The sequence below is a fragment of the Lepisma saccharinum genome, chromosome 3 (genome assembly GCF_977018435.1).
Source record: "Lepisma saccharinum chromosome 3, izLepSacc3.1, whole genome shotgun sequence".
Taxonomy (NCBI): domain Eukaryota; kingdom Metazoa; phylum Arthropoda; class Insecta; order Zygentoma; family Lepismatidae; genus Lepisma; species Lepisma saccharinum.
This window is the reverse complement of record NC_139231.1, coordinates 54,501,691-54,526,662: the sequence shown is the minus strand read 5'-3', so window position 1 is coordinate 54,526,662 and position 24,972 is coordinate 54,501,691. Positions and strand designations below refer to the sequence as shown.

General features: G+C 40.1%; 1 protein-coding gene across 3 annotated transcripts in view; it reads right to left on the bottom strand.

Moving 5' to 3' along the window:
* Pli (E3 ubiquitin-protein ligase pellino) overlaps positions 1-24,972 on the bottom strand; it is a 147,658-nt gene that overhangs the window by 69,286 nt on the left and 53,400 nt on the right. For all 3 annotated transcript variants that reach the window (XM_083118569.1, XM_083118568.1, XM_083118570.1), the window contains exon 2: positions 9,075-9,215. In XM_083118569.1, coding sequence (XP_082974695.1) covers positions 9,075-9,215 — 141 coding nt within the window. The remainder of the gene's footprint in view (positions 1-9,074; positions 9,216-24,972) is intronic.

The window sequence follows — 24,972 nt, the reverse complement described above, 5'->3', positions numbered from 1 at the left end:
CAATGCGTCTTTTTGCAATGCTTGCATACTTTTACATTCTCATGAACACCTGGGTTTACTATTGTCACACGCCTTACCATTGATTATATTTTATAATAATAATAATAATGATAGAACACGAGCTGGTTGACTTCCCGTGTTTGTGATTTAAGTTGAAGGAAAGGTTACGCAAGCAGGCACAAACACAACGGAAGTGTGTGTGTGTGCAAAAGTAAAAATACGTGACGAGTGCCTTTACAAAGACAAACAATGACGTCGAGTTAGTTTTTCTCTTGGGGGGCAAGAGGGGGCCTGCTCCAGGTGAGGAATATTGGGGAGGCAGAAAGCAAGTGACCCTTCCCACTAAGTCGGAGGTACTCATGAATGTCAATGTGTTAGAGTACATTGCAGAAAAGTCGAAGTTTGTTTTAAGCCCACATTATACTCAGATAGGCTAATCGAGACTGAACCTAAAGTTTAAAGTGCGGTCCGAACCACCATGCAATGCTTATTCATCGGAAACTGACTCCTTGATTAAAACACGACAGCCATCGGGGAGGTCAATCTGAAGTACATTACAATCGATTAAGTATGGAAATGTTTAATGTGCTAATGTTACGAGGTAAAGTAGGGTCTTTTTTTCATTGCACGGCAGAGAGAGGAGAGAACAGATTGTATACTGTGAAATATATGCGCGACTTGGTGGTGTTATAATAGCAATAGTATTTAAAAGGACAATTTAAATTTGACAATTCCACACAATTGTGGAAAAGGAGAGGGAGAGAGAAAGAAAGAAACATTCCATATTATTGATTAACAAATTAGATTATCTCCTTCCAACTCCTTAACAGGGAAAAGTTATCTAGTTTCGTCACCCCTGAGGATGCAATTTCTAACGGCCATCTGTAAAAATAACATTTTCGAACTCAACCTAATGTGTGTATGTATTCATAATACATTTCAATGTCAGTTTCTTCCATTTAATCCATCAGATTCTGCAGGTCCAATTTTTGAAAGTAATTAGAAATGTTTTAACTTTGAACCCCTTATGCAAACCAAATGTCCCACCATTATACCCTCCAATTCAGCTGAAAAAATGCTTTCAGAATCGATCTTCAAACCTTTCGTTATCCGCCGATGGCATTAATACCAGCGGTCTTAATGCCAAATATTGCTTCTATGATGGGCGATCAAGCCAAGCACACTAAACATTTGCAGACAGTTAGGCGACAGTGCGCCTCTCCAACCACAGGATAGAAAGTTCAGTTGCGCGGACATTACAAAGCCTTATCTTGGGATCCTACCACCTCACAAATGGAAATATTTTCTTTGGAACTTCCAAGCAATTTGAGAAATTCCATTCGTATTATTCGAGGCAAAAAATTTAGACAGTTGCACGATTCCTTTCCTTGTATCGAGGATAAGTCAGCTTTTGTATGCAATATTTTCCGTAAAGTGATTAAGATACATTATAATGTTTATGAATGAGTCAGCTGTAAGCTTTCATGTCTGTGAGTCAAGTTCATGCAGAATGGACATTACTTAAATTCCCTGTTGCAAAAATCCATGGAATTCAAGAATTTCCCCGTCAGTGAACAACCAAGTTCTGCATATGCACCACAGGTATCTACAGATCTTAAAACTGCGCGCCATAACGATACAAGTTTTTGGGCTTCTTAAGTGTTACATATTATTTTGTATAAGATCTCGTAAATCTTCAATACACTTTTGACGTAATGAAGCTTACTGCATTAAAAAATGTCTTAATTCAGGGGAGCGTATACCTTAAAGTTGAAATTCTTAATAACGGTCTTTTTGCAATAATGACACTGATTCATAGGTGTATTAAGGGGGAGAGTAGAGGGGGGGGGGCGATCATCTTCCCATGATACCTGAAACGAAGAATAAGTCACCCATCAATTGTATATGGCGGTCACTCTTTCTACCTTGACGTCTAACCCTATAGTCACAGTGGATCTGGTATACAGGCGTGCACGGCGGAAACGGCAGAACGACCAGCACCACGTAAATAGATATGGAAGGACACATTGTCGTCCAGCTAGTTTGGTGATATTTCATCGCCCACCGAATGGAAGTAAATCAAATCGAAGAGTAGAATGTTGCGCATTCTTTATGCTAGAAGACTTGTTGCGCTGGTTGGTTGGAAAATGAAAAATTTATGTATGTACAACCTTTGTCAGAAAAGTTCCAGGACTGATTTTTTTTTTAATTCTTTACCTGTGATATTCAAACACAAGAAATGGGTGTTATTCAGTCACCTGATGTGTGTTCTGAATAGACATGGCCTTGGAAGTGTTTTCATGTAAACTCACTAGGTGACAGGGAAGTGCTTAGGAACCCACTATTTCGCTTGTTGGTGCATTTAGTTGGAAGTTACACAAGTGACGTGATGGACGTGGATTTCGAGCAGAGAGTTAACATTAAGTTCTGCGTTAAGCTAGGGAAAACCTCTAGTGAAACATGAGATATCGAGTAGCCGTGTCTTTTGAATGGCACAAAAGATTTCTGGAGGGTAGAGATTAAGTTCAAGACAGTTCGAGACGATCCCAGAGTCGGTTGGCCGTCAACATCACATACCACTGCAAATGTGGCTTCATCATTTTTTATGCTGCAATTTTGTACACCATGAATATCTGCCTGAAACGTTTGCGTCAAGCAATTCGGAGGCGCCATCCTGATATGAGGTCATCTGGGCAGTTGTTCTTATGACAATGCAAGCCCCATACTGCTTTATTATTCCAGGAATATCTGGCCATGCATCGTATCCCTGCTCTACCACATCCCCCATATTCACCCTACCTGTCTCCGTGTGATTTTTTTCTTCCCCCATGTGAAAACGCAGCTGAAAGGGAAGCGTCATGAAGATATTGCAGCAATCCAAACAGCTGTGACAAATGTGCTGAGAGCATCCCTGCTTGCTTCCATGACCACCAGAAATGGTGGCAGCTGTGCATAGATATAGCTCGACCACAAGGAAAAAATCCTTCCGTCCAAAGCGTTCGCGCAACTTCCCTGCCGTTATCGGTGTTCGGGGCAGTGTTGCCAGGTCAGATTTGAAAAATTCGGGAGATTGTTCCTTGGAAACCAGAAGTTCTGCTACAAAATCCGATGATCTAATAGAAGCGGATGAAGGACGTTCTTGGGGGGGAAGGGCGGCATAGTTGTGCGCACGGGGGGGGTTGCAAGGGGGAGTGGCGCGCATTGTTTACGGTGTGAACGTCACAGATACTTTCGTAACAATAGTGCTAAACCCAGCACCCTGTGTTTGGCGAAAATATACCGAAGATCTCCATTTCAGGAGTGGACATGTTTCAAACAAAAGAAAGTAAACCGCCCGAGGGAACCGACCAACATCTTTCATCTCTTCCGCATTTTCCGGTTAGAGGGTGCGTGGAAAACACCCTCAAATTTGCCCTTTCTCAGCACCGACACAAGGGGTTTGCGATGCCTCTATTATCGCGAGGAATTTTTATGACAGGAAAGGGTAGAAAGTTGTGTTCACAGATGAAGCTAACGTGCCGCCTTTCGTTGTCAGCGATTTTCCACAATCTTTCAAGTCGAATGCTAACAATAACAAATCAATTTGCCTTCTGCTGGTGTTCGGTGTACAGCTATCGATAGGGGTGGGCACGCGTCCTGCACCATAATGAAAAAATGCATTACGTATGTGAAATATATTTGGTGAATTAGACAGCATGTCTTCCTCGATAATTCAAGATAGCAACGTTTATGATAGGGTGCCACCCATCCTCCCCATCTGCTAGAAATACACACACACACCCACAAACACATATATGTATAACATAATTTGCCCACGCTACGAAGTCAGTGTTTCTACCTAGTAAGGCAAGGACGTTTTTCACTGTGTCTGTGTCACTTCATCCATTTCATCAGTTTTTCATTCATCCATATTGTCGTACTTACCCGTAGAGGCACAAAAGCGACGTAAAACAACTAAAATAGAAATAGAGTTTATGATGGGATAAAATACAGCCATCTAAAAATAGTAATGTAGTAAAAGTAATAAAATAATGTCCTAGCACAATTGAGTAGCGTTTGACATAATTTCACAGTTCAAACAGCACTTTTCACGGCTGAGTGGAGTTCCACTCCACATCTCCCCTCCATGTTCAAGAAAGATGAGCAGGAAACGTGTTTTTGAGCTGGCCGTCGGAGGTGCCATAGCAATAGTTTATTATGGAATCCTACCGAGAAATCAATAGGTCTGGCAACACTGACGTTGGCGACTCTGAAGTCTCCTCTCTCCTGTCTTTTCCCCCCACCCGCCAGCGCGATGGGGTCTGCGCAGGTTTCTTTCCTTGTGGTTCCACTATAGCCGAGGGGACTATTTTGACAAGACCTAGGACCATTAGTTGGCAAGTTGAATAAATTAATTTTAGGAGCTCAGTCCTGGAACTTTTATGATTGAATTGATTAAATTATTGTTTTAAGTCCACTTTATGCACGAAAGGCTACTTGGGACTGGACCTACAGTTTAAAGTGGGATCCGAACCACTATGTGCCTCCACCGGGTAGGAACTTTTATGACAAAGGATGTATGGATGTATATGAACGTGGGAAAGTGAGAAACTTCCATCGGATTTAGTCCTGTACTGGATATGGGTGTTCCTTTGCGAGTGCCCCTTCATAAATTCATCATCCAACCTAACTGTTCCGATTAGCCAAAAGAATCACAGAAGCAACGTCGTTCCAGCAGGCTTAGAAACAGGATGTGATAACTCTCTCCTCACGCTTCTCCCTCTTCCAAAATCTCGCTAACCCATTCCATTACCCATCTCTAGGGAGACAACTTTATGGTAAATAAAAACTGAGAGCGGTAAATAAAATGTTACTTCAGCGGTATATACCAGCGGTGGGAAAAAAAAAATTGGCACACACTTTTTCATTATGAGAGGAAACAACACACAAAAGAGCTATAAATCTATAAACTACTTCATTTTTATATACTGTACACATACACAAGTACTTACCTGTCCAACCAAAAACAAAACATCAACACAAAATCACTTAATTTCTAAATTCCATATCTCAAGTGATTTATTCATTGTATGTATTTAAAGAATATCCTTGCTTTCCAACAAATAAAATAATCACTACTGCACATACACAAACACATGTTGAAAATCACATGACGATAAACAAAATGCATTCATGACTGAACACAAATGACACCATTGTTTCCCTTGATGTGCGGGAACAGACTAATCTTATCGCTGCTACAGCTAGCAAGTTCAATGAAACTGGAAGTTGAGTAGACATTCGGGGGAAGAAAGGAATGCAGCTTGACAGGGAGCGAAGTTTTCGAACTGAGATTATGTGCAAGGGAAATCCAAATTTGCAGCGTCTTCCTGATGTGATCGAAGATAAAACGTTCTTCAGCTGCAAGTGGTAGGAAACTTTAAGCAAACGTATCGTTACAAATCAACAGTTTGCGCGCACAACCTCGATTGCCGGTTTTTGCGTGTTTTCTACTTAATTTAATGATATTTCACGGTTATTTCGCGAAAAAGCGTTCATTTCGTGGAAAAGCACACATTTCCCATTACTTCGCTAATAAAACTCATGCATATTTCATCATTGGGGGTGTAGTTACGTGCAGTATGTTCAAAATTGCATCTTTTTTTCACATTTCGCGATTTCGCGCATCGCGAAAATTCAATGTCCCTACCCATCTCTAATAGTATTCTGAAAGTTTTCTTCAACAGTAGCATTTCGTAGGCCCTTCATACATTCTCACACCAAACTATCAGCACAATGACTATTTTCTTCATACACATGGTATACGACAACGGAAAGAAGGTTGTTAATCCGCTCCTGCATTATTTCATTCTGATAAAACACTAAGCCCTGCGTCAGGTCAACCTTGCAGCAGGTTTTAGCATATGTAGATCCAAACGTGCGCGCAAGAATATAGTTCCACTGAGACGGGTTCTATTCCGACACAACTGCATACTTGCAAGAAAACAGTTATTTAATTTGTAATATACAGACAAAATAATACATTGATTAGCAGGTATGGACTTAATTGGTTGCAATCACTGTGCAGACGAACTTAGAACCGCAGATTCGCCAACTCGAATCTGTAATGCGTTGAAGAGACATTGAAACTTTAGAGCGAGTCGAGCGAGACTGAATGCGTTGCAGAGCGCGTGAAATCGCTGGTACCAGTGTTGCACCTCCCACTATTTTAACCCTATGTTTATTGTAGAGCGGCGAGAATGGCTGAATCTCCTGTTCAGCGCGCGGTTTTACCCGAATGTTATTTTGGGCTTCATCCGAAAGGAAATGTTCTTCAAAGTCAAGCAAGTTGTTTTAAATGCATAATCCTCCTTGCGGCAACAAGATCAAAGTAAAACAGGGCGTGAGGTGATTTGCCGTCAATGTGCACACGAATTGTATCACGGGTGTTGAATGATTTGCGGTTTGAGTTTAGCAAGAGGAAACGATTGTTTGTTGTTTGACGACAAAAGAATCTCCGCGGTATTAAAATATATCGCAGTGAGAAGAAACATGTACACACATGCTCTCATGTTTAGAAGTTGTTTCGCTCTTATATTAATGACCCATTTATTAAATAATATATGCGCAGAAAGTACTTTTAAAATGTTATGTTTCAGGAGACAAAGAGAAGCAAAAATACAATCCACTTGACATGCATGCGGGTTTTGATGTGTTGTGCGGTTGGCAATACTGTAGATTTTCTCAGTGTCTCCGATGTAAGCAGCTCGGCGGTTGAGGAAAGACTGGCACGGAAGATTCTGAGCTCAGTTCTCGCGCGGATTGATACATAAAACCTGCTGCAAGGTTAACCTGACGCTTGGCTTAGTTCCTAAAATACCAATCCGTTCAAGCTTGAATTCCAGGATATGTAAAACACATCAAGGATGCTGTTACTACAAATCTGCATATATTCGTATAAATATGCAGGTAGCTGTCCGCCCAATCACTACTTTGAATTCGATTTCATTTGGTAAACAGCGTAAATTCATGGTAAAGTCATATTGATTTTGTCACAAATGGAAGATTTCTGATCAATATTACGTAATTATTTGAATAAAAGACTTTCACTGTACAGATGAAGATATGAGAAAAACCGAATGAGGTTTTACAGCATTTTCTGAAGAGCTGACAAGGGTTTAGAATATGCGGGTATTAAAAATGCACCTGCATATGCAATGCTGTGCATCCAAACAAAACTTTCTAATGTTTCTACAAAATACCACAATGCACATGTACTTACGGGTACTTTTGACCAAAGGGAAAATGATTGAGAATGACTGGACTCGTGCTCAAAACATTAAAAAATGACAGAAGAAAATCGTTGACAGAAAATCCAGATACGTTTTCTTGCAGGTTTTTAGATTCATAAATGAAATATTGTTTGTTTTACGCAAAATGCATATTTGTATATTCTCACAAGTATACAATTAAATCAGAGATCTAAATTTAATTTGTACTGCTCTCTATGACGTAGGTTTCTTATGTGTACTCAAGCGTTGCCTAATGAATTTTCAGCCAGACAAAAATCAAGAACGTTGGCCTTGGTAGTCATTAGAGCCTTACCAGAAAGCAGAAGAGTAACTCCTGACTGTACCGCTTCATATCATGTCTACACTGTACACAAATTAACATCGAATCTCGGAAGAAACTACAGAGCTTCATCATTCTGCGCCTGTCTGAACAGGTTCCTTGTTTTCCTGTTAGAACATGAACGCTAACAGGCACAAAACGCGTACGCTCCAACGAACGCAGCCAACGTACTTTGACCCATACAAAACATTTTCCTTCTCTTGCTGGTATAAGGATTAACGCAGGACTCCCTTACATTATTCACTGAAGCGTGAGATACAACTAGTTGAAAGAGCGATACGTTCCTTGGGTATTAACCAGAAACTATGTCGATAATATTGGCCAATGATTCTTGAACGATCTGGTCAATAAGAATAATATTCGTGGCGTGTCTGTAGTAGTTTTTGCCGTAATCTGTGTGTATCGATTGTTACATGTATCATGCAAACGTATAGACCAATAGACCTTATTTATACATATTGTTGGAATTAATACAGTCTTTAAATTCGTCAAATTTCACATTTGTATGAGTAGTTCCCGAAATATTGATAATAAATTTAAACTCCAATGGTTGTTGCCCAATCTGGTCTGTTGGGATGACTAGCCACGTGATGTCATTTGGCTCTCAAAGGCATTAGCTATTATTTGGTAGATCTATCAAATTTTTGCACCTGTAGCTCCAGCTCTTTGTGCGATGGACGGACAAGTGGATATGTTCGGAGCATAAGTTTGTCACGTTCATTTCCTCTCGCTCTCCTAAGGCCTGCCAGTCTCTGGTCACCGTGACATACCAAAGTTTTCTCTCACCTCTGCTGATCAGTGCAAGCATCATAATCTGTGGTCTGCAGCCTTTCAGCGGGCTCTGTGAAAGTTTGAAGAAATGTTGCGTGCTTTTACACTGTTACGAATGTTCCACGACTTGTTAGATCCTTACAACACAGAACTTCTTACTACGAAATCCACATTTCCACAACACCAACACGCCAAGTACAGTGCGTTTGGGTTAGTCTTCCCCTCCGACGAAAACACAATCAGGGCGCATCTCGGATGCGTAGTGATAATGTCGCTTGCTTGTAACCACAGGCTCACGGGTTCGATACCTGGTGGAGTTACATAAAGCGGACTTATAGACGCAAACACAGAGAACAACAAATAACTGAATGCAACGCATATAACGAAGACTTGTAAGTGAAATATAGCACCAGCCTTTTCACGAAAGTAATATATTAGGCCATCATTCACTATTATTACAATAAATATGTACGGAGTATTGCGATACACTGTACGGTTCAGAAGTAACGAAGAACCCCTGACGACCGACTTTAAATAAACAACAAAAGGGGGCGTGGCAAAGGAAAGATTAGGTTCTCTTTTGCTGCTCCTTTATTATATATAATAATACTATCACGGCAGAACTTCTTCCACGCATAACTAACAACACATAAATAAAATCGGTAGCGAAAGTACTTGGAGCATCAACTTACCCTAAAATGACCAGTTCTCCGTACTTTATGAGCTGCTTCTGCTTCTCGCCGTCGTGCTTTGGTGTTGCGGGCGCTGAATTCTGCTTCTCGGTAAGCACCTCTTGGTGATGATTATGACTTGGGGACTCTGTACCATCTGACCTGCAATAAGAGCAAAATTCCACCTTCAGTTTAAGAGCTTTCTACAAAGTGCATACTAAGAAAAAGACGCTTCCCTTCGAGTAAGGCATATCCTTGGACGACATCGTTTTCTTTACAGTACTCTGAAAAAAATATATATTCCTAACTGTGAATACAGTTAAGAATACTCAGAAGTTTTTAAAAGCAACAAAGAAATTGAACTAAGTGTATGCTTAGAGGACGAGATCAAGTGTTAGGTTGTAATCAAAACCTAATTGCATATATCAGTTTCTAAATTAAAGTACTGACGAGACGAGTAATATTAAAGGATCGGCTGAATCTTGGCCGACGCCAGCGAAGCTGTTTTCGAAATTTCCTCTCCTTTAGAAAAACAGCTAAGTTATTCCAAATCTGAAAATTTACATGTTTGAATTCGTTCTAGAGCGTTCGCGTGAATCTTCGTGTGGTTTGTTTTCGATGTTATGTAGAAATTCGCAATATCTTAATATATGTAACCAAGAAACTATATCGAATATCTAGACAACGGCGAATGTAAACCACACGAAGATTTACGCGAATGTTCTACAACGAATTTTACGCAGATGTAATTTTTCAATTTGGAATAACATCGTGGTTTTTCGAAAGGAGAGGCAATTTCGAAAACAGCTTCGCTGAGTCGGCCAAAGCTCCAGCCGTGCCTTAACAAATAAATACGATATTAAATGGGAAATTAAAAGTAGATCTAATTTCGGCAAGTACGTTACTTTTCTATTAATAAACTCATATCTCCACTCGTTTAATATCAAAGAATCAGTCATTTTTCTGTAGTTTTTAAAAAGATATGAAACAACAGGTACAGGGGAAGTTAAGTAATGGCCGGTCCACACGCTACGTCTTGGTTGCGCATGCACAAACTGTGCATGCAAGACGTAGCGTGTGGACCGGAAATTTATAACTGCGCACATGCGGAAATTGTCAACCAAAGACTGGGCCCAAGAGCATAGATGTCTGTGCGTGTGGACGCACCTCTCAGTCTTTTGTTCCTCAATTCCATTCTACCCTAGTGCTGAAACACTATTCATGGAATTCGAAAATGTTGCTCTCTTTTTTTTTTCTTGATAAATTCCGTTTTCGTACAACGATGAAAAATCTTCGTCAGTGTTCACGTGAAAGAAATTTCCGTGTTTGTACCGAGTAAAATCAAAGAACTAAGTGATCAGGACTAGAAGAATCAAGCGTATGAAAGCTAATTACAAAAATACAACGAGGTTGACGCTTCAAGGAACAGTACAGTAGTAAGGAAAATCAATTCCATGAGGACTGTTTACCGAAAAGTGTTGGCCAAAGTGAACAAACCAATCAGGTCGTTCTGGCGCTGGGGATCATGATGTTTACGTTATTTGGATTTTTGACTGATCCAAGAAACTACGAGATAGTACGAATTATTTTCTGCCTTTACAGGCTAATCGCAACGATAAGATTGAATGTTCATTTTATTGAACCGATGACACCATGGTAACTCTGTTGCCATGTAATCAAGGGGCCCCGAGTTCAATTATAGATCAAACCCGGATTAGCCTATATTAGTGTCCGTGGCGGAGTGTTTATCACATCGCGCTCTGACGCCAGAGGTCTCAGGTTTGAATCCCGACCTGGGCATGGGTGTTTGTGTGCCCATCATACATTACCCAGCCCCATCTTCGTAATTAGCCAAAAATAGCGGGAAAGCGAAGTAACCTAAGCCAAACCACAAATGGTAACAAGGTGGTACTTTTTCAACCCCGCAGGAAGTGTGTTTTAAAAACTTATCTTGCCTATCTCCATGCCAATACTGTCTGAGTAATGTTCTAGAAAGCCAAATATCCCAAGTTCGAACCATACTCGTGTGCGTGTATATCACTGTGTTTGTACCATCACCATTTAATCACTTCGTCATTCATTATCATGGTCCCGATTAATCCAATAGTTTAAAGAGCAACATGAAGTAATGAAAATATAATTAACTTGCTCATTGTAATTAGTTTGTTATTTATAATGGAAATATTTAAAGCAAGCTGAATTATAAATACATTTTTCATAAGAGAATCATCAAGAAAGGGTATTTATGTTAACTTTTTATTTTTGAACATTGTAAAGTATTCTATGGAATTAGGAAAACTAATCTTACTGAACTATTGGAATAGTCTTTTAGGTAGTGCTAATATAATATTAAACGTTTACAATGGAGGTTTATTTATTCACATATTTATAAGAGGACATGGTGATAAGTAAATAAGCACAAAGTTTCTCACCACGTAATTCACGAAGTAACGTCACGTGAGAAATTGGTGCATTTTCAGTAGCTAAATTTAATGCCTGTACCATCCTGAAAGCCTCGTGCTCTTAAAATGTTTAATTTGCTTTCTCCTTGGAAGACAAACTGCGAAAATTGACCAGAGTAGCACATCCTCCATGATGGACAGCACGGAAGTGAGTAGGAAAAATGTACAGCAAGACGTAGCGTGTGGACGCGCCAGAACTGCAACATATCTTCCTGTACAGTTTTGAACTGCGCAAGCAAAACGTAGCGTGTGGACCGCCCTTTAGACTGAACTGCTTCGCCAACCTCCTGACAGGGTGGTTAGCACAGCGCGCTACAACGCCAGGAGTCCCAGGTTCGAATCCCGGGCAAGGCATATATATGTGTTCTTTGCGAGTGTCCCTTCATCATTTTCATCGTCATATCACTCATCCTCATCTTCGCGATCAGCCAAAACTGGCAGAAAGGCGACGTAAACTAAACCAAATCAATCAAACACTGAACTGCATACTTCAATGGGCAGGCCATGGAGCACGTACGAAGATTAAAAGCACGATCTGTGGTGGTAAACTTAGGCCTAGCGCGCACTAGCGATTAGAAGTTGCTTTGGTTCAGCAACATTTCTATTTTTTAAATCCTATCAGCGGAATAGAACATAAGCGTTGATATGAGAATGCGCGCACTGGCAACGTCTAAATCACGCAGACGAAAAAGTTACCACATGCAAGTCACTGAACTGTTGTACTTAAAAATGGCACACACACACACAGGTTGGAACGTGTTAGCGCGCACTGTCGATTGTTTATTGCCCGATCACTGTTCGGCAAGGAAGGTTAGCGCGCACTGTCGATTGTTTATTGCCCGATCACTGTTGGGCAAGGAAGTCGCAGTGTTTCGGGAAGTACACTGTTGTGCTGGGCGAATATTCAATGTCGTTTGACCCATAACGGTTTATAATGAAAAATAAAGAGATGAGTTTGAGAAAGATAAGTTGTGGCTAGAATTTCGTGTGTGAGATATTCGTAGAAAAAGTGCGGTGAACTATAGCCTGCAGAAAAGATTTAAAAAGAAGAACAAATTCAGACATATTTTTAAAATGTTTGTCCATTTTTAGTTCCAAATACAATATAAGAACTGTGTTAGTGTCTGTCAATTAATATTTGCACAAATGAAAAAGTTCATACTCTCTCCCAATCAGTGGCGTAGTATGGGCATTTCGGGTGGGAACGCCAAGTCCGAAGGAAGGGTCGGTCCTTTTTTGCTTAATAATTTACTTATGGAATTAGTCGCCACAGGTATTGTTTATTTGCCTGAAGTCAGCTGGGTTTTCAATAAAACATCATCTATGCATGTTTTAGCTAGAAAATTAGATGCCTCACTATGCCACAAATGTTTTGAACTCTGGTGTTTTATACTTTTCGGTATGACGCAAGTCATTACAAAACCTACCTGAATCACAAGCGCCTCTGAACAACAGTAGACGTCATTGTTGTGGGTCATTCAACTACTGATTGATTTGGTTAATTTTACTTCGCTTTTCTACCACTTTTGGTTAATCGCGAATATGAATATGAGTGATGATATTGATGAAGTTGATGAAGGGACACTCATAAAGAACACATGTGCTAACGCCGGGATTCGAACTAGAGACCTCTGTCGTCTTGGCTCGCTGTGCAAAACACTCTGACACGGAGGTGGGTGGATGATCCAACTATCGTACACTCTACTGACGTAACAGTGCCGATTAGTAATTCAGACCACTATTTATTGCATCTTGGAATGGTTTGGTTTGAGTTGGTGTTTTAAGTCCACTTTATGCACAGTAAGGCTAATCGGGACTGGACCTACGGTTTAAAGTGGGATCCGAACCACTGTGCCATGTGCCTCCACCGGGGCATCTTGGAATGGTGATAAACATTTTAAAATAATTTTGTCCACAGACCAGTCGATGTTAAGAGTTTTCAAATGAATGCTAAACATTTCCATTGACACAATATTAAGCAGTTAGATACTAACGAAAAAATAATAATAATAAAAAATAATAGTTTTGCGGGTTAAGTGGTAGAGAAGCACAGGCTGAACTTCTACCACGAGCACTTCACCAACTTATTTGACAAAAACTATGTTGATCTTTTAGTTTTTAATACACATCGCTGTTCGTGCGATAAATTATACAATGCAATAGTCATTAAGAAATGGTATATTTGAGTTTGGAAAAGTTACGTCAGTCAATATTGCGTATTGTATCATCTCACAGCACGAGTGCGAAGAACCGGGTAGGAATTCTACCGCTGTCGTCTGCTTCAGAAGGCAGGAAGGGTCACATGAACCAATCACGTAGCCATCTGCTCCATACGCTGGCGTACGAGAGAGCATTTTGCGTCCAAGCTTTCCCTCCAGAAAGACAGCAAGGAATATAGAGTTTTTTACGCCGAACCTGCCCGCCGTCCAGGCAGGAAAGGCATTGAAAAAAAATTCTGGAACGAGTGTTGTTAGTGGAGCGTTGCAAGCGGATCGCGAAAAATAGCTATTATAATGCCATGAAGGTCAAACATATATGAAATTAGTCAAGATTTACTTTATATTTACAGCATTTACGTATTTTTGAAATTTTAAAACAGGGAACGCTGGGCGTACTATAACGCTACGCCACTGTTCCCAATCACGTGAACACCTGAAACTTTGTGGGAAAATATATAATGCATGATCTATACAGAACAGAAAATAGACAATTTTTCTTATTTTTTTTTATACAGGGTTTGAAAAACTGTTCATCTCAGCAGTGACATCAAAATGACCCTGACAATGAAACCAACGTTTAAGAAAAAGAACGGAAATGTATTTCATTGATTGTTTCAGATGTTTTCCAAGCTCCGACTTTATCCCGATATTCTAGTCGCAGTCGTAATGTATTGTTATTTAAAAGAAACACTTCCTCCACAACTAGTTTGAAACGAAAAGAAAAGCTATAAGAAACACAGACATTTACTAGTAAAGTCCCCCGCCACTATTTCATCGCTAGTGCGCACTCGACAAAAATAACAGCAACTCTTTTTTTATCCGTGATTAACAAATCACCCAACTTTTTAATCGTTAGTGTGTGCTAGGACTTAGTCAAGGTCTTGAAGAAAGGCCAAGTCGACAATTGAATGACAACATTTTTGACGAACCTGAAGGGAATGGGTAAGAACAGTCAAGAGTGTTATCTCGCATAAGAGCGGATGGATAGAAAGAAGACATGCATATTGCTGTAGCATTAAAACATCGGGTTTAGAAATACCTGAAAGTTAGCTCTAAATAACCACAGCTACATCATCACTCTGACCTCGCTAAATTCATTCACAATTATTTATCGGGGATACAGGTCCCTTCAGTGTCAGTTTTCTAAGAGTAAAACCAATCCATGAAATCAAGAAGCCCGGCTGGATGAATGACTACCATGACCAACACTTACAAGACCAATTCGCAACGTGTTTTGCAGACTAAAGAGGATCTGAGATCTGTAGGGTTTATGCTGTGTCGTCCATGTACGTCTGTAATTGCCCCTTTATCCATTTCATGTTATCACCAAATTCCAATTAGCCAAGAGTGACATGAGTAAAATGAAACACATCAAATAATTTGGAACGTTTCGAAGTTAGTATATCAAGCTTGCCACAAGAAAAGAGATTTACAAAAAAAAAAAAAAAAAAGTTGCTAAACTAAAGCAACTACGGAGCCAATATCCATTAATAATACTAAAACTGCAAGGATAAATTGCATAACTTTATGCTGTGCTAACCAAAAAATATTAGTACATGAACAGATAAAAACAATATTGTCTGCAATTTGCATTGCACGTGCCACAAACGCGCATAGTATGTAGGTAGAACTACAGTCGGTAGTGATTTCACCACCCCCTCGAAATTGATTCATTATCCACGTAGACAGTGGTTCAGATTCCACCATGACAGTCTCTGCAATACACAAACACCAACGACCAACCTAATCTTGTGTGTCATTTCCGACAGGAACAGGAATTTCCCAAATCGGTTTAAAGCGGGAAAACCCCGCTGATACTTTTAACTTCCGCGTATTCGTTATCTTGGACACCACATGGCGCCTTCACTCTTGCATGTTTACAGTCAATGTTCTCAGAGAGCAAGGGAAATAAGGCTGATGCTATCCTTACGCGAATTCTGCCGTCAAATGGCTTGTCTCAGTCAACAAGAAATATTTGCGTCCAAAGCACTAACTTATAGTTTACACCAGGTTTGGTCAACCCGCCGTATTTGTCAAAGAGCGCTGCCGTGTGGACTGCAGAGCAAGCAGCGGTACTGTAGGGTCGTAAGATGGGTGGAAAGGCAGGGGTGTGTGATGGAGGAGGCTTCGGCGATCGCGCTCGTGCAATAGGAAACCACGCATCATCTGATTCAGAAACAGATGCATTGCGATCATGGTAGAAGAAACGGATGGTAAGTATTTGAAAAGAAGACGTCTTCTCTGCAGTATTTTTAACTCTCGACGCAAGCAGCTCCCCCACTGTTGACCTGCTGCCTACTGACCTTGAGGAGCAGTGTGCAGGCGGGACCCTTGTTTAGCCTGTACAAGTACAAGCGAGTTACCCAAACCTGGTTTACATAGTGTAAAATGCAAAAATAAAAATATGGTATGATTTGAAGGACAAACGTTGTGAGATGCCTACATTACAAGCCGATCGACAGGGAGTCCGTTGCTACTGTATTCAATAATATCGCCTCGTACCTAGTAGAAAACAATCCTACTGAAACAAATATCCATTATGGAGAAAACTGAGCCAATAGTAGTTGTTGTTTTTTTAATCATAAATCAAGAGGATATTTCATATTACAGGAGATGATTGTCAGGTTGCATTCCAAACAACAAAGCTTAATGTTAATTCCTGCTTGAGAGGGTAACGAATATAACCAAGCGTAAACTTGTTCATGATGCGATACAAGCCTCGGTTCGTGCTTTCAAATGTCAACAATGGAATCTATGGCAACATATTGTGAAACTGACAGTACGTATCAGTTTATTACACGGAAATACTTTACAGCGGGTTTGCCAACTGTACGATGTAGACCTTGGACCATAAGCTAATTGTACGGTCAATATTGAAATTTGATAATGATAATGCTTTATTTGATGCGAAAACTAATTTTGCTATTGTGGGCAAGGCAAAAATAACAAATAACTTCAAAAAATGTATATAATAAGGACTTTGGAACACAACTTGAAAAGTGAACAGAAATATTTCTAATAGTAAAAAAAATTGCTAAATACTAAAATAATACTTCTTCAACAACTGGAAATGCTGACTGCAATTTGCATACATTACATTGTCTACGCGCAGCACAGTCTACATTCTGTACTAAAAAACTGCTTGCCAGTACTGGCCCAGGGGGGGTGCTCGTTCGGGGCGCAGATCGTATGCGCAGTCGTCCGTGGATGCATTACGTTATCGTCGAAACGCTCGGCACAGAAAAGGTTAGTTCCTTATGCAAATATTGAGATATTTGACAACGAATAATTTCTAAAATATAGTAGCAGGGCAAAAGTTACAACTTTTACTGTTAAGATTCATCCTTTCTAATCAATTTATCACAAAGTTGATTCAAAGCTGTGAAAACTATTATCAGAAAACTAACGGAAGAAATCTAAAATATCACAGTTTTCCAGTCGGTAATTGCTTAGTTAACGAAAAGACAAGATTGATATAAAAAATGCGGGATTGCCCATTTTTGTGAAAAAGGCATTGTGCGAGATTTAAAACCAGAACTTTTTAATATTGTATGTAAATAAACGTGACTGCTTCCCGAAAATTTTCACTGTAGGGGAAAGTGGGGCACTTTGCAACATGGACACGTTGCAACAGTGCTTTTTCTGTTATATAGGATGGCTCTACTGCGTTGCGCGTACTGTCGTTCCAACACACGTTGGTAGGTGTGTCTGATGAACCGTTCGTTACGCCAGTTTTTCAGATGTTGTCAGAGTGGAGGAAGAAAGAAGAATTTTGAGGACGGTGAGTAATTTTTAAGAATCTCTTACAATTTTTAATACGCAATTCCTATAAATGACCACAGCATGCGACATGTGGTCAATTGGAAGCATGTTTATTGAAGGTGTGGAAAGTGATATTGCTTTTTATGTTATGCAATTTTTGTGGAGGCAAGAATAGCTTTCGTAATCAAACATATCGGTGAGGCAAGTTGCAACAGATGTTGCAACTAACCCCACAATGTTGCAAACTGCGCCATGACAGACCAGCGCTTGAATAAGATATTGAATGTAATTGTTCACTGTCCCGAATGTGATAAATCGAAATACGGTTTATTGTTTACTAATTTTACAATATTTTCAAGTAAAAGAAAAATGTGATCGCATATATTTAGTTCTATATTCAGTAACCAACACACATTTTCAATTTTCACTTATTTATTCTTATACAAAATTACACGCATTATTATTTCTATTGTTTCAGGTAGCCTGAAATATGAGGAACTACAAGAGGAAGACCCAAAAGGGGACTACACCGCCTGATGTGATGGATAGAGCAGTAAATTTAGTCCTGGAACACGAAGATGACAAAAATGTCAGCTTAAGACAAGTGGCTGCAGAGTTCAACATTCATTATTCAACCCTCTCAAGATACATACAAAAGAAGAAATTACAAGAAAGTGGTCGTCGTGAGGGACAGAACATAAGTTGTGGTTATGCGAAACCGTGGAAAGTGTTTTCAGAGGAAGAAGAGAATATCTTCAAAATGTACTTGCAGCGTTCCAGTGAGATTATGTTTGGACTAACACCATAGGAAGTGCGAAAATTGGCTCATATCTGTGCAGTTAAGTTTGATATAAGTGCTCCTTCATCGTGGTCTGTAAACGGAATGGCTGGTATTGAATGGTTCAGGGGATTCCTACAGAGAAACAAAGATCTTTCGGTACGCTTTCCTGAATCAACTTCTTTAGCACGAATGTCCAGTTTCAACAAAGAAAATGTGCGCATGTTTTTTGACAAAGTTTCCAAAGTTCTGTCCAGAAACAATTATTCATCCTCAAGAATTTGGAACAAGAATGAAACTGGTGTCACAACCGTCATGAAACCAAATAAGGTTGTAGCTCGAAAAGGAACAAAACAGATTGGCATAGTGAGCAGTGCAGAAAGAGGTGAACTTGTGACAGTTGCAGTGGCAGTTAGTGCTCAAGGGACTTTTATACCTCCAATGCTAATATTTCCACGTAGGAACTTTCGGGACCATTTCATTCGAGATGGCCCAACAGACTGCATTGGAGCAGCTACTGGTTCAGGTTGGATGATTGAGGAAACGTTTGTCCAATTCATTCGACACTTCATTTCTCAGGTGAATCCTAACGAAAACTCCCGTGCTTCTTTTCATCGATAATCACTCTTCCCATCTCAGCCGTGAAGCTTTAGATGAATGCAAAAATAATAATATTACCCTTTTGTCATTTCCTCCACACTGTTCGCATCGACAACAACCGTTAGATGTCAGTGTTTTTGGTCCATTTAAGAAAGTGTGTGGCCGAGCAATTGATTCTTGGCATAAGAATCATCCAGGAAAAACTCTAACAGTCTACGACATACCACAGATAGTTAAAACAGCATTTTTTTAATACAGTTACCCCTACCAACATAACATCAGGTCTTGTTCAAACAGGAATATTTCCCTTCAATTCTGAGGTATTCCAAGAAAGCGACTTGGCGTCGTGTTTCGTTTCAGATCGACCAAATCCAGCAGGACAGGTAGATACTAGGCCTCCCGTATCTGATAGTGATGACATAGTCCAAACTGACAGGTGCGATGCACTGCCAACTAAATCATTTTCAGGTGATGTTCAAAATGAACATTCGTTCTCGCAAATTGAAATACCGGGTCCAAGTGGCACACAAATGTCTTCAGTAGTGAGTAGACCTAAAGTTTCCTTCTCTCCTGAAAATGTTCGTCCATACCCAAAGGCTGAACCCAGGAAAACGACGAATCGTAAACGTAAACGAAGTGCCATTCTAACAGACACACCTGAAAAAAAGGCTTTGGAAGATGCAAAAAAGAGTAGTGCAAAGGAAAAGGGCAAGAAGAAAATTATGTGCAAGAAAGTTCTTGCAAAGAATATCACTGTTTAGTGTGTGGAGAATCCTACAAAGAAGAAGAAGACTGGGTGCAGTGCAAGCAATGCAAAATGTGGTCCCATTGGCTGTGCGCTTAGAGAAATCCTTATTATGTGTGCATTGATTGCAAATAGTGTCATTCAGACAACGCATAATCCCTGTTGCAACGTACCCCAAACACTGTTGCAACTTACCCCATGCATGGGGCACATAGCAACACTCGGACCTGCTTTAAATTAACAGACTTTTCTCACTTGAGGTTCAAAATTAAAATTTCATATTTGTTTCTTAAGTAGCCAAAAGATGTACCATTTCATAGCATATAAGTAACTTGTTCCAACTGTAACAGTTTTTGAATAAAAAAAATTAAATTGAAAAGTGTTGCAAAGTCCCCACCTTCCACGTTTCTTTTGTCTTTTCTTTGGCGCCGTCAATAGCTTCAACACGTTGTTTTTCTTATATATATTTGTCACATATTTTAATTAATAGTATTCTGCTCGTTCGCCACCTGAACGCAGCAGCTAGGGCTCAAAGGGCAGTGCAGTTACACCGGAAGAAGGCTCGGAAATGGCAGGCTTCAGAAGTTAACTCATCCAAATTAAATTAAACAGGTATGTGTTCTCTATACATTTAAATCATAGTTCACAAATAATTTGATTAAAAGTTTTAAAAGTATATGTTTTATTTAATAACGTATTAATTGGTTCATTCTTCTCCAGCATAGCTATTGGCAGTGACCACACTACCGGGGGGGGGGAGGCAGCAACGCCCCCTATCTCGTTCGACAATTTCTCTCTCTCTCTCTCTCTTATCTGCCCCCGGTAAAATGACAAAAATAAATGAATGAATGCTCTTTTAGCCAAAATATGCATTTTTGTGTCGTATGTAACGGAATAATAAACACGATTTACCCCTCCATCTTTTCTATTGCGCCCTCACTAGCTACAACATATTTTGATTTCTATTGTTCCCACATATTTATTTTAATTTTAGTATTGTGAATCATATTCCACTGTTACCTCACGTAACCAACACACCCCCCTCACAGACTCACAGACACACATACACACACACACACACACACACACACACACACACACACACGTACGATTTCAGTTGTAAGTTTTAGACTAAGCTTGTCAAATGTCCACTTAGATCTTTGTATTCTTGGGCCATTTAAAAAAAATCATTTCGCCCCTTCTTCTGGACTATTTCATAGGAATGTTTTCTCACTGGAAGCCCCTTTCCAGATCGAGATCCGGGGCTATAGCCTTCCCAAGACACCGTCTCCTCCAAATACTGTCGTGGCCTCATGAAAAAAAACTAAATATTAATTTGACTTGGCAGTTTCTTTTCGAACAGGAATAAGTTTTAAATTTTAATAGCTTATAAATTTACACTAGCAATTTTGAGTAAAGGTTTTGCGTAACCCTAAAAGTACATTTAGAGACTGCAGGGTCAACTCTCGATATTTCAGATATATTAATAATTTTCATCACAACGTCTTGTAATAATTATTTGTTACTTCAATGACCACCTCGCAAATGTTTCTCACATATTAAAACATACATGCCATATGATTGTCATTTTCCGTTTATTTCCTTGTAATGCTGACCTCCGTGGCGAAGTGGTTAGCCCAACGCTTTACGATGCCAAGGACCCCCAGGTTCAAATCCCTTTTCATCAATGTCATCATATCATCACGCATCCTCATCTTTACGATTAGCCATATGTGACAGATAAGCGAAGTAAAATAAACTAAGTCTATTAATCAATTATTTTTTTAAACTCTTTAATTCTTCTTTAGCATGCCACGTTTTTCTTACAATTATATTACGATTTATAAAATGACAAAATTCTAAAGGAGAACACGCAACTTTCTTTGTAGCGCATCGGTCAGAAAGTTTCAGGAATATGGATTTTCAAAATACATTTTTTACATGTACTTTGCCCCCCTTTTAAAAGTAGCGCGTTTTCAATTATGTTACTAATCATTAAAAGGATGTCTCAATACCATCTTGGTGGATGACAATATTTTCCCCCTCCTAAAAGTAATAAATATACTTTCGCTCTGAATCTCCCATATAAATGCTAGGGGCCGTCTGCTTCAGCCGAGCTCACTGCCTCTCTGGTCACGTGTTCGTGCAAGATCGGCAATCTTCGGATGGCTTTACCTAATCTCTATGTACCTTGAGTACTGGCACGTATTATTTTTCTCCACAGACGTCATCTGTGGAAGGAAAAAAAATAAAGGAGGAAAAACTGGATGTAACTAGAAACAAATGATGACCAAAAAGAAACGGAGAAGACAAAGCGCTGAGGGTCTCGGACACAAATGCTTCAGAAGAAGATGCTGTACCAAAGTTTCTTCGTATTATTGTCCGATACCGTCAGCATTGCTTTTCTTTCGCTTATTTAGGAAGTGTTTTCTGCAAGGCTGTGATCTAAACATCTGTGCCGGAAAGTCGCATAACAGCAGATATTAGAGACTGGGCTCAGCTGCTACTTCAGGAGCAGGAACGCAAACCTCAGCCAACGCCGATGATACAGTTGTTCCCACACCCATGGGCGTCCGGAAGGGGGGGGGGGGGCAAGGAGGGGGACGATGAATGTGTACCTAAAAATTATATAATTCACACATAATTTCATTTCAATCACAGTAATTTATGTTAATTATTATAAATTCGTTGAAGAAACATGATAATTTCAGACAAACTGTTTTTTGAGGGGGCATCACTATTTTGGAGGAAAATACGTGTCCTTTGCCCCCCTGGAAAAAAATTACCTTGCTTGCCCCTCCCTGGAAAAAATCCTGCGGACGTCCATGCCCACACCATGACATGATAACAACCCCAGCGGTTAAGATTTGATCGAAAAAAATGGCCGGCTCCCTTCCCCAGCGGTCGTGCACGAAAAAGCTAAGCTGCTCGTCAAGTCAACCTTGCAGCAGGTTTTATGTATCAATCCGCGCGAGAACTGAGCTCAGAATCTTCCGTGCCAGTCTTTCCTCAACCGCCGAACTGCTTACATCGCAGACACTGAGAAAATCCACAGTATTGCCAACCGCACAACACATCAAAACCCGCATGCATGTCAAGTGGAATGTATTTTTGCTTCTCTTTGTCTCCTGAAACATAAAATTTTAAAAGTACTTTCTGCGCATAGATTATTTAATAAATGTGTCATTACTTAATATAAATGCGAAATATCTTCGAAACATGAGAGCGTGTGTGTATATTTCGAGCACGCAAAAATAAAAATGAACAAAGATAAAAGTAAACAACGATAGGCCCTCTTGAATTTAATGACAATTTTTTTTTTTTTTTTTTGGTTTAGAAAGAAATACATTTATGAAAAACGTGGTTGCTTCGTCCGCAATACATCCGTTCCTGTAAGACACACGCAATTCAAGTTATACCACCAAAAAAGCATCATTTGTTATTGGTGATATATACAATCAGGTGCATTGTCTGTCGCTATTACTCTGGTTTCAATTTATGAATCACTTCACTAAACCAGGATTCAAATCTTGGTCTGTCCATTTCTTGCGGATAATCACCCTTCCCTTTCTTTGCGCGGAACAGTAAATATGCACCTTCAACAAAGCTTTCATTGCCGCCAGTGGGTGAAACAATAAGCCTCCCCCTTCCCCTCATCGTTGGTTTCTTCAGCCCTGGCGTGGTTTTGCATGCTGGTATCCTTCCATGTTTTATTCCCCCTTCCCCCACCCACCGAGTTGAAGGACGTCTCGTCCAAATAATAAACATGTTTCTTCTCACTGCGATATCTTTTAATACCGCGGAGATTCTTTTGTCGTCAAAAAACAAACAATCGTTTCCTCTTGCTAAACTCAAACAGCAAATCATTCAACACCCGTGATACAATTCGTGCGCACATTGACGGCAAATCACCTCACGCCCTGTTTTACTTTGATCTTGTTGCCGCAAGGAGGATTATGCATTCAAAACAACTTGCTTGTCTTTGAAGAAAATTTCCCTTCGGACGAAGTCCAAAATAACATTCGGGTAAAACCGCGCGCTGAACAGTAGATTCAGCCATTCTCGCCGCTCTACAATAAACATAGGGTTAAAATAGTGGGATGTGCAACACTGGTATCGCCGATTTCACGCGTTCTGCAACGCATTCAGTCTCGCTCGACTCGCTCTAAAGTTTCAGTGTCTCTTCAACGCACTACACATTGCAGTTGGCGAATCTACGGTTCCAAGTTCGTCTGCACAGTGATTGCAACCAATTAAGTCCATACCTGCTAATGGATGTACTATTTTGTCTGTATATTACAAATTAAATAACTGTTTTCTTGCAAGTATGCAGTTGTGTCGGAATAGAACCCGTCTCAGTGGAACTATGTTCTTGCGCGCACGTTTGGAACTACATATGCGAAAACCTGCTGCAAGGTTGACTTGACGAGCAGCTTAGCCGAGTTTGTTTTTAAGTGTACTATCTTCAAAGAGGTTAATCTAGACCACACCTGCCGAACTCCGTGGCGGAATAGTTAGCACAGCGCGCCACGACGACAAGGGCCCCGGTTCGAATCCCGGATGGGACAAGGGTGTTATTTGCGAAGGTCACTTCATCAATTTCATCACACGATCATTTTCGTGATTAGCGAAAAGTGGCAGGAAAAAAACTAAATCAACCAATCAATCCACTATGCCAAACGTCATTTGACCTGCCGGGGTTGAAAGCAATTATCGGCGATCGGTTCAATTGCCTTCGGCTGTCATTGTTCACTTCAGTGTCCCAGACAATGTTGCCATGAAAGGAAATCCGGAGCAATTTTTAAGCGAATAAGGAAATTCGGTGAAATGAAATCTTCAGGGAAATTTGAAGATATGCTCAATATGTACAGATTATATTAGGTTCCGATATCGTATCCATATTATTTATACGAGGGATGATCAGAAAAAAAGAATACAAAGACTACTAATCCAATACGCATTTATTAGACGAATACATAAGAACTCACGTGAAAGGACACTTCATACGCTACTTCTCAACATAGTTTCTCCCCGGTTCAGGCATTTATCCCAGCGCTACACGAGGTTCATGATGACCGTCTCATAGAACTCGGGGTCCTGTTGTCGCCCAATCCTTAGGGTAAAAACACAGTGAAGCACATCGCTCATCGCCAGAAGCTCGCAGGGACAAGTTTCCGGTAATTCAAAACCATGGAGTCAAATGGGGAAAAACCTGGTGGAGCCCCGCTCATCGCAAGATGTTCCCAGGATCAAACACGGTTTTATCTTGGGTCCCTTGTTTCTAGTGGAAGGTTCTGTGATTGGTCCACTCAAGGTCACTTCTCCCCTTCGCGGAAGACACCCTCCGCTTTTC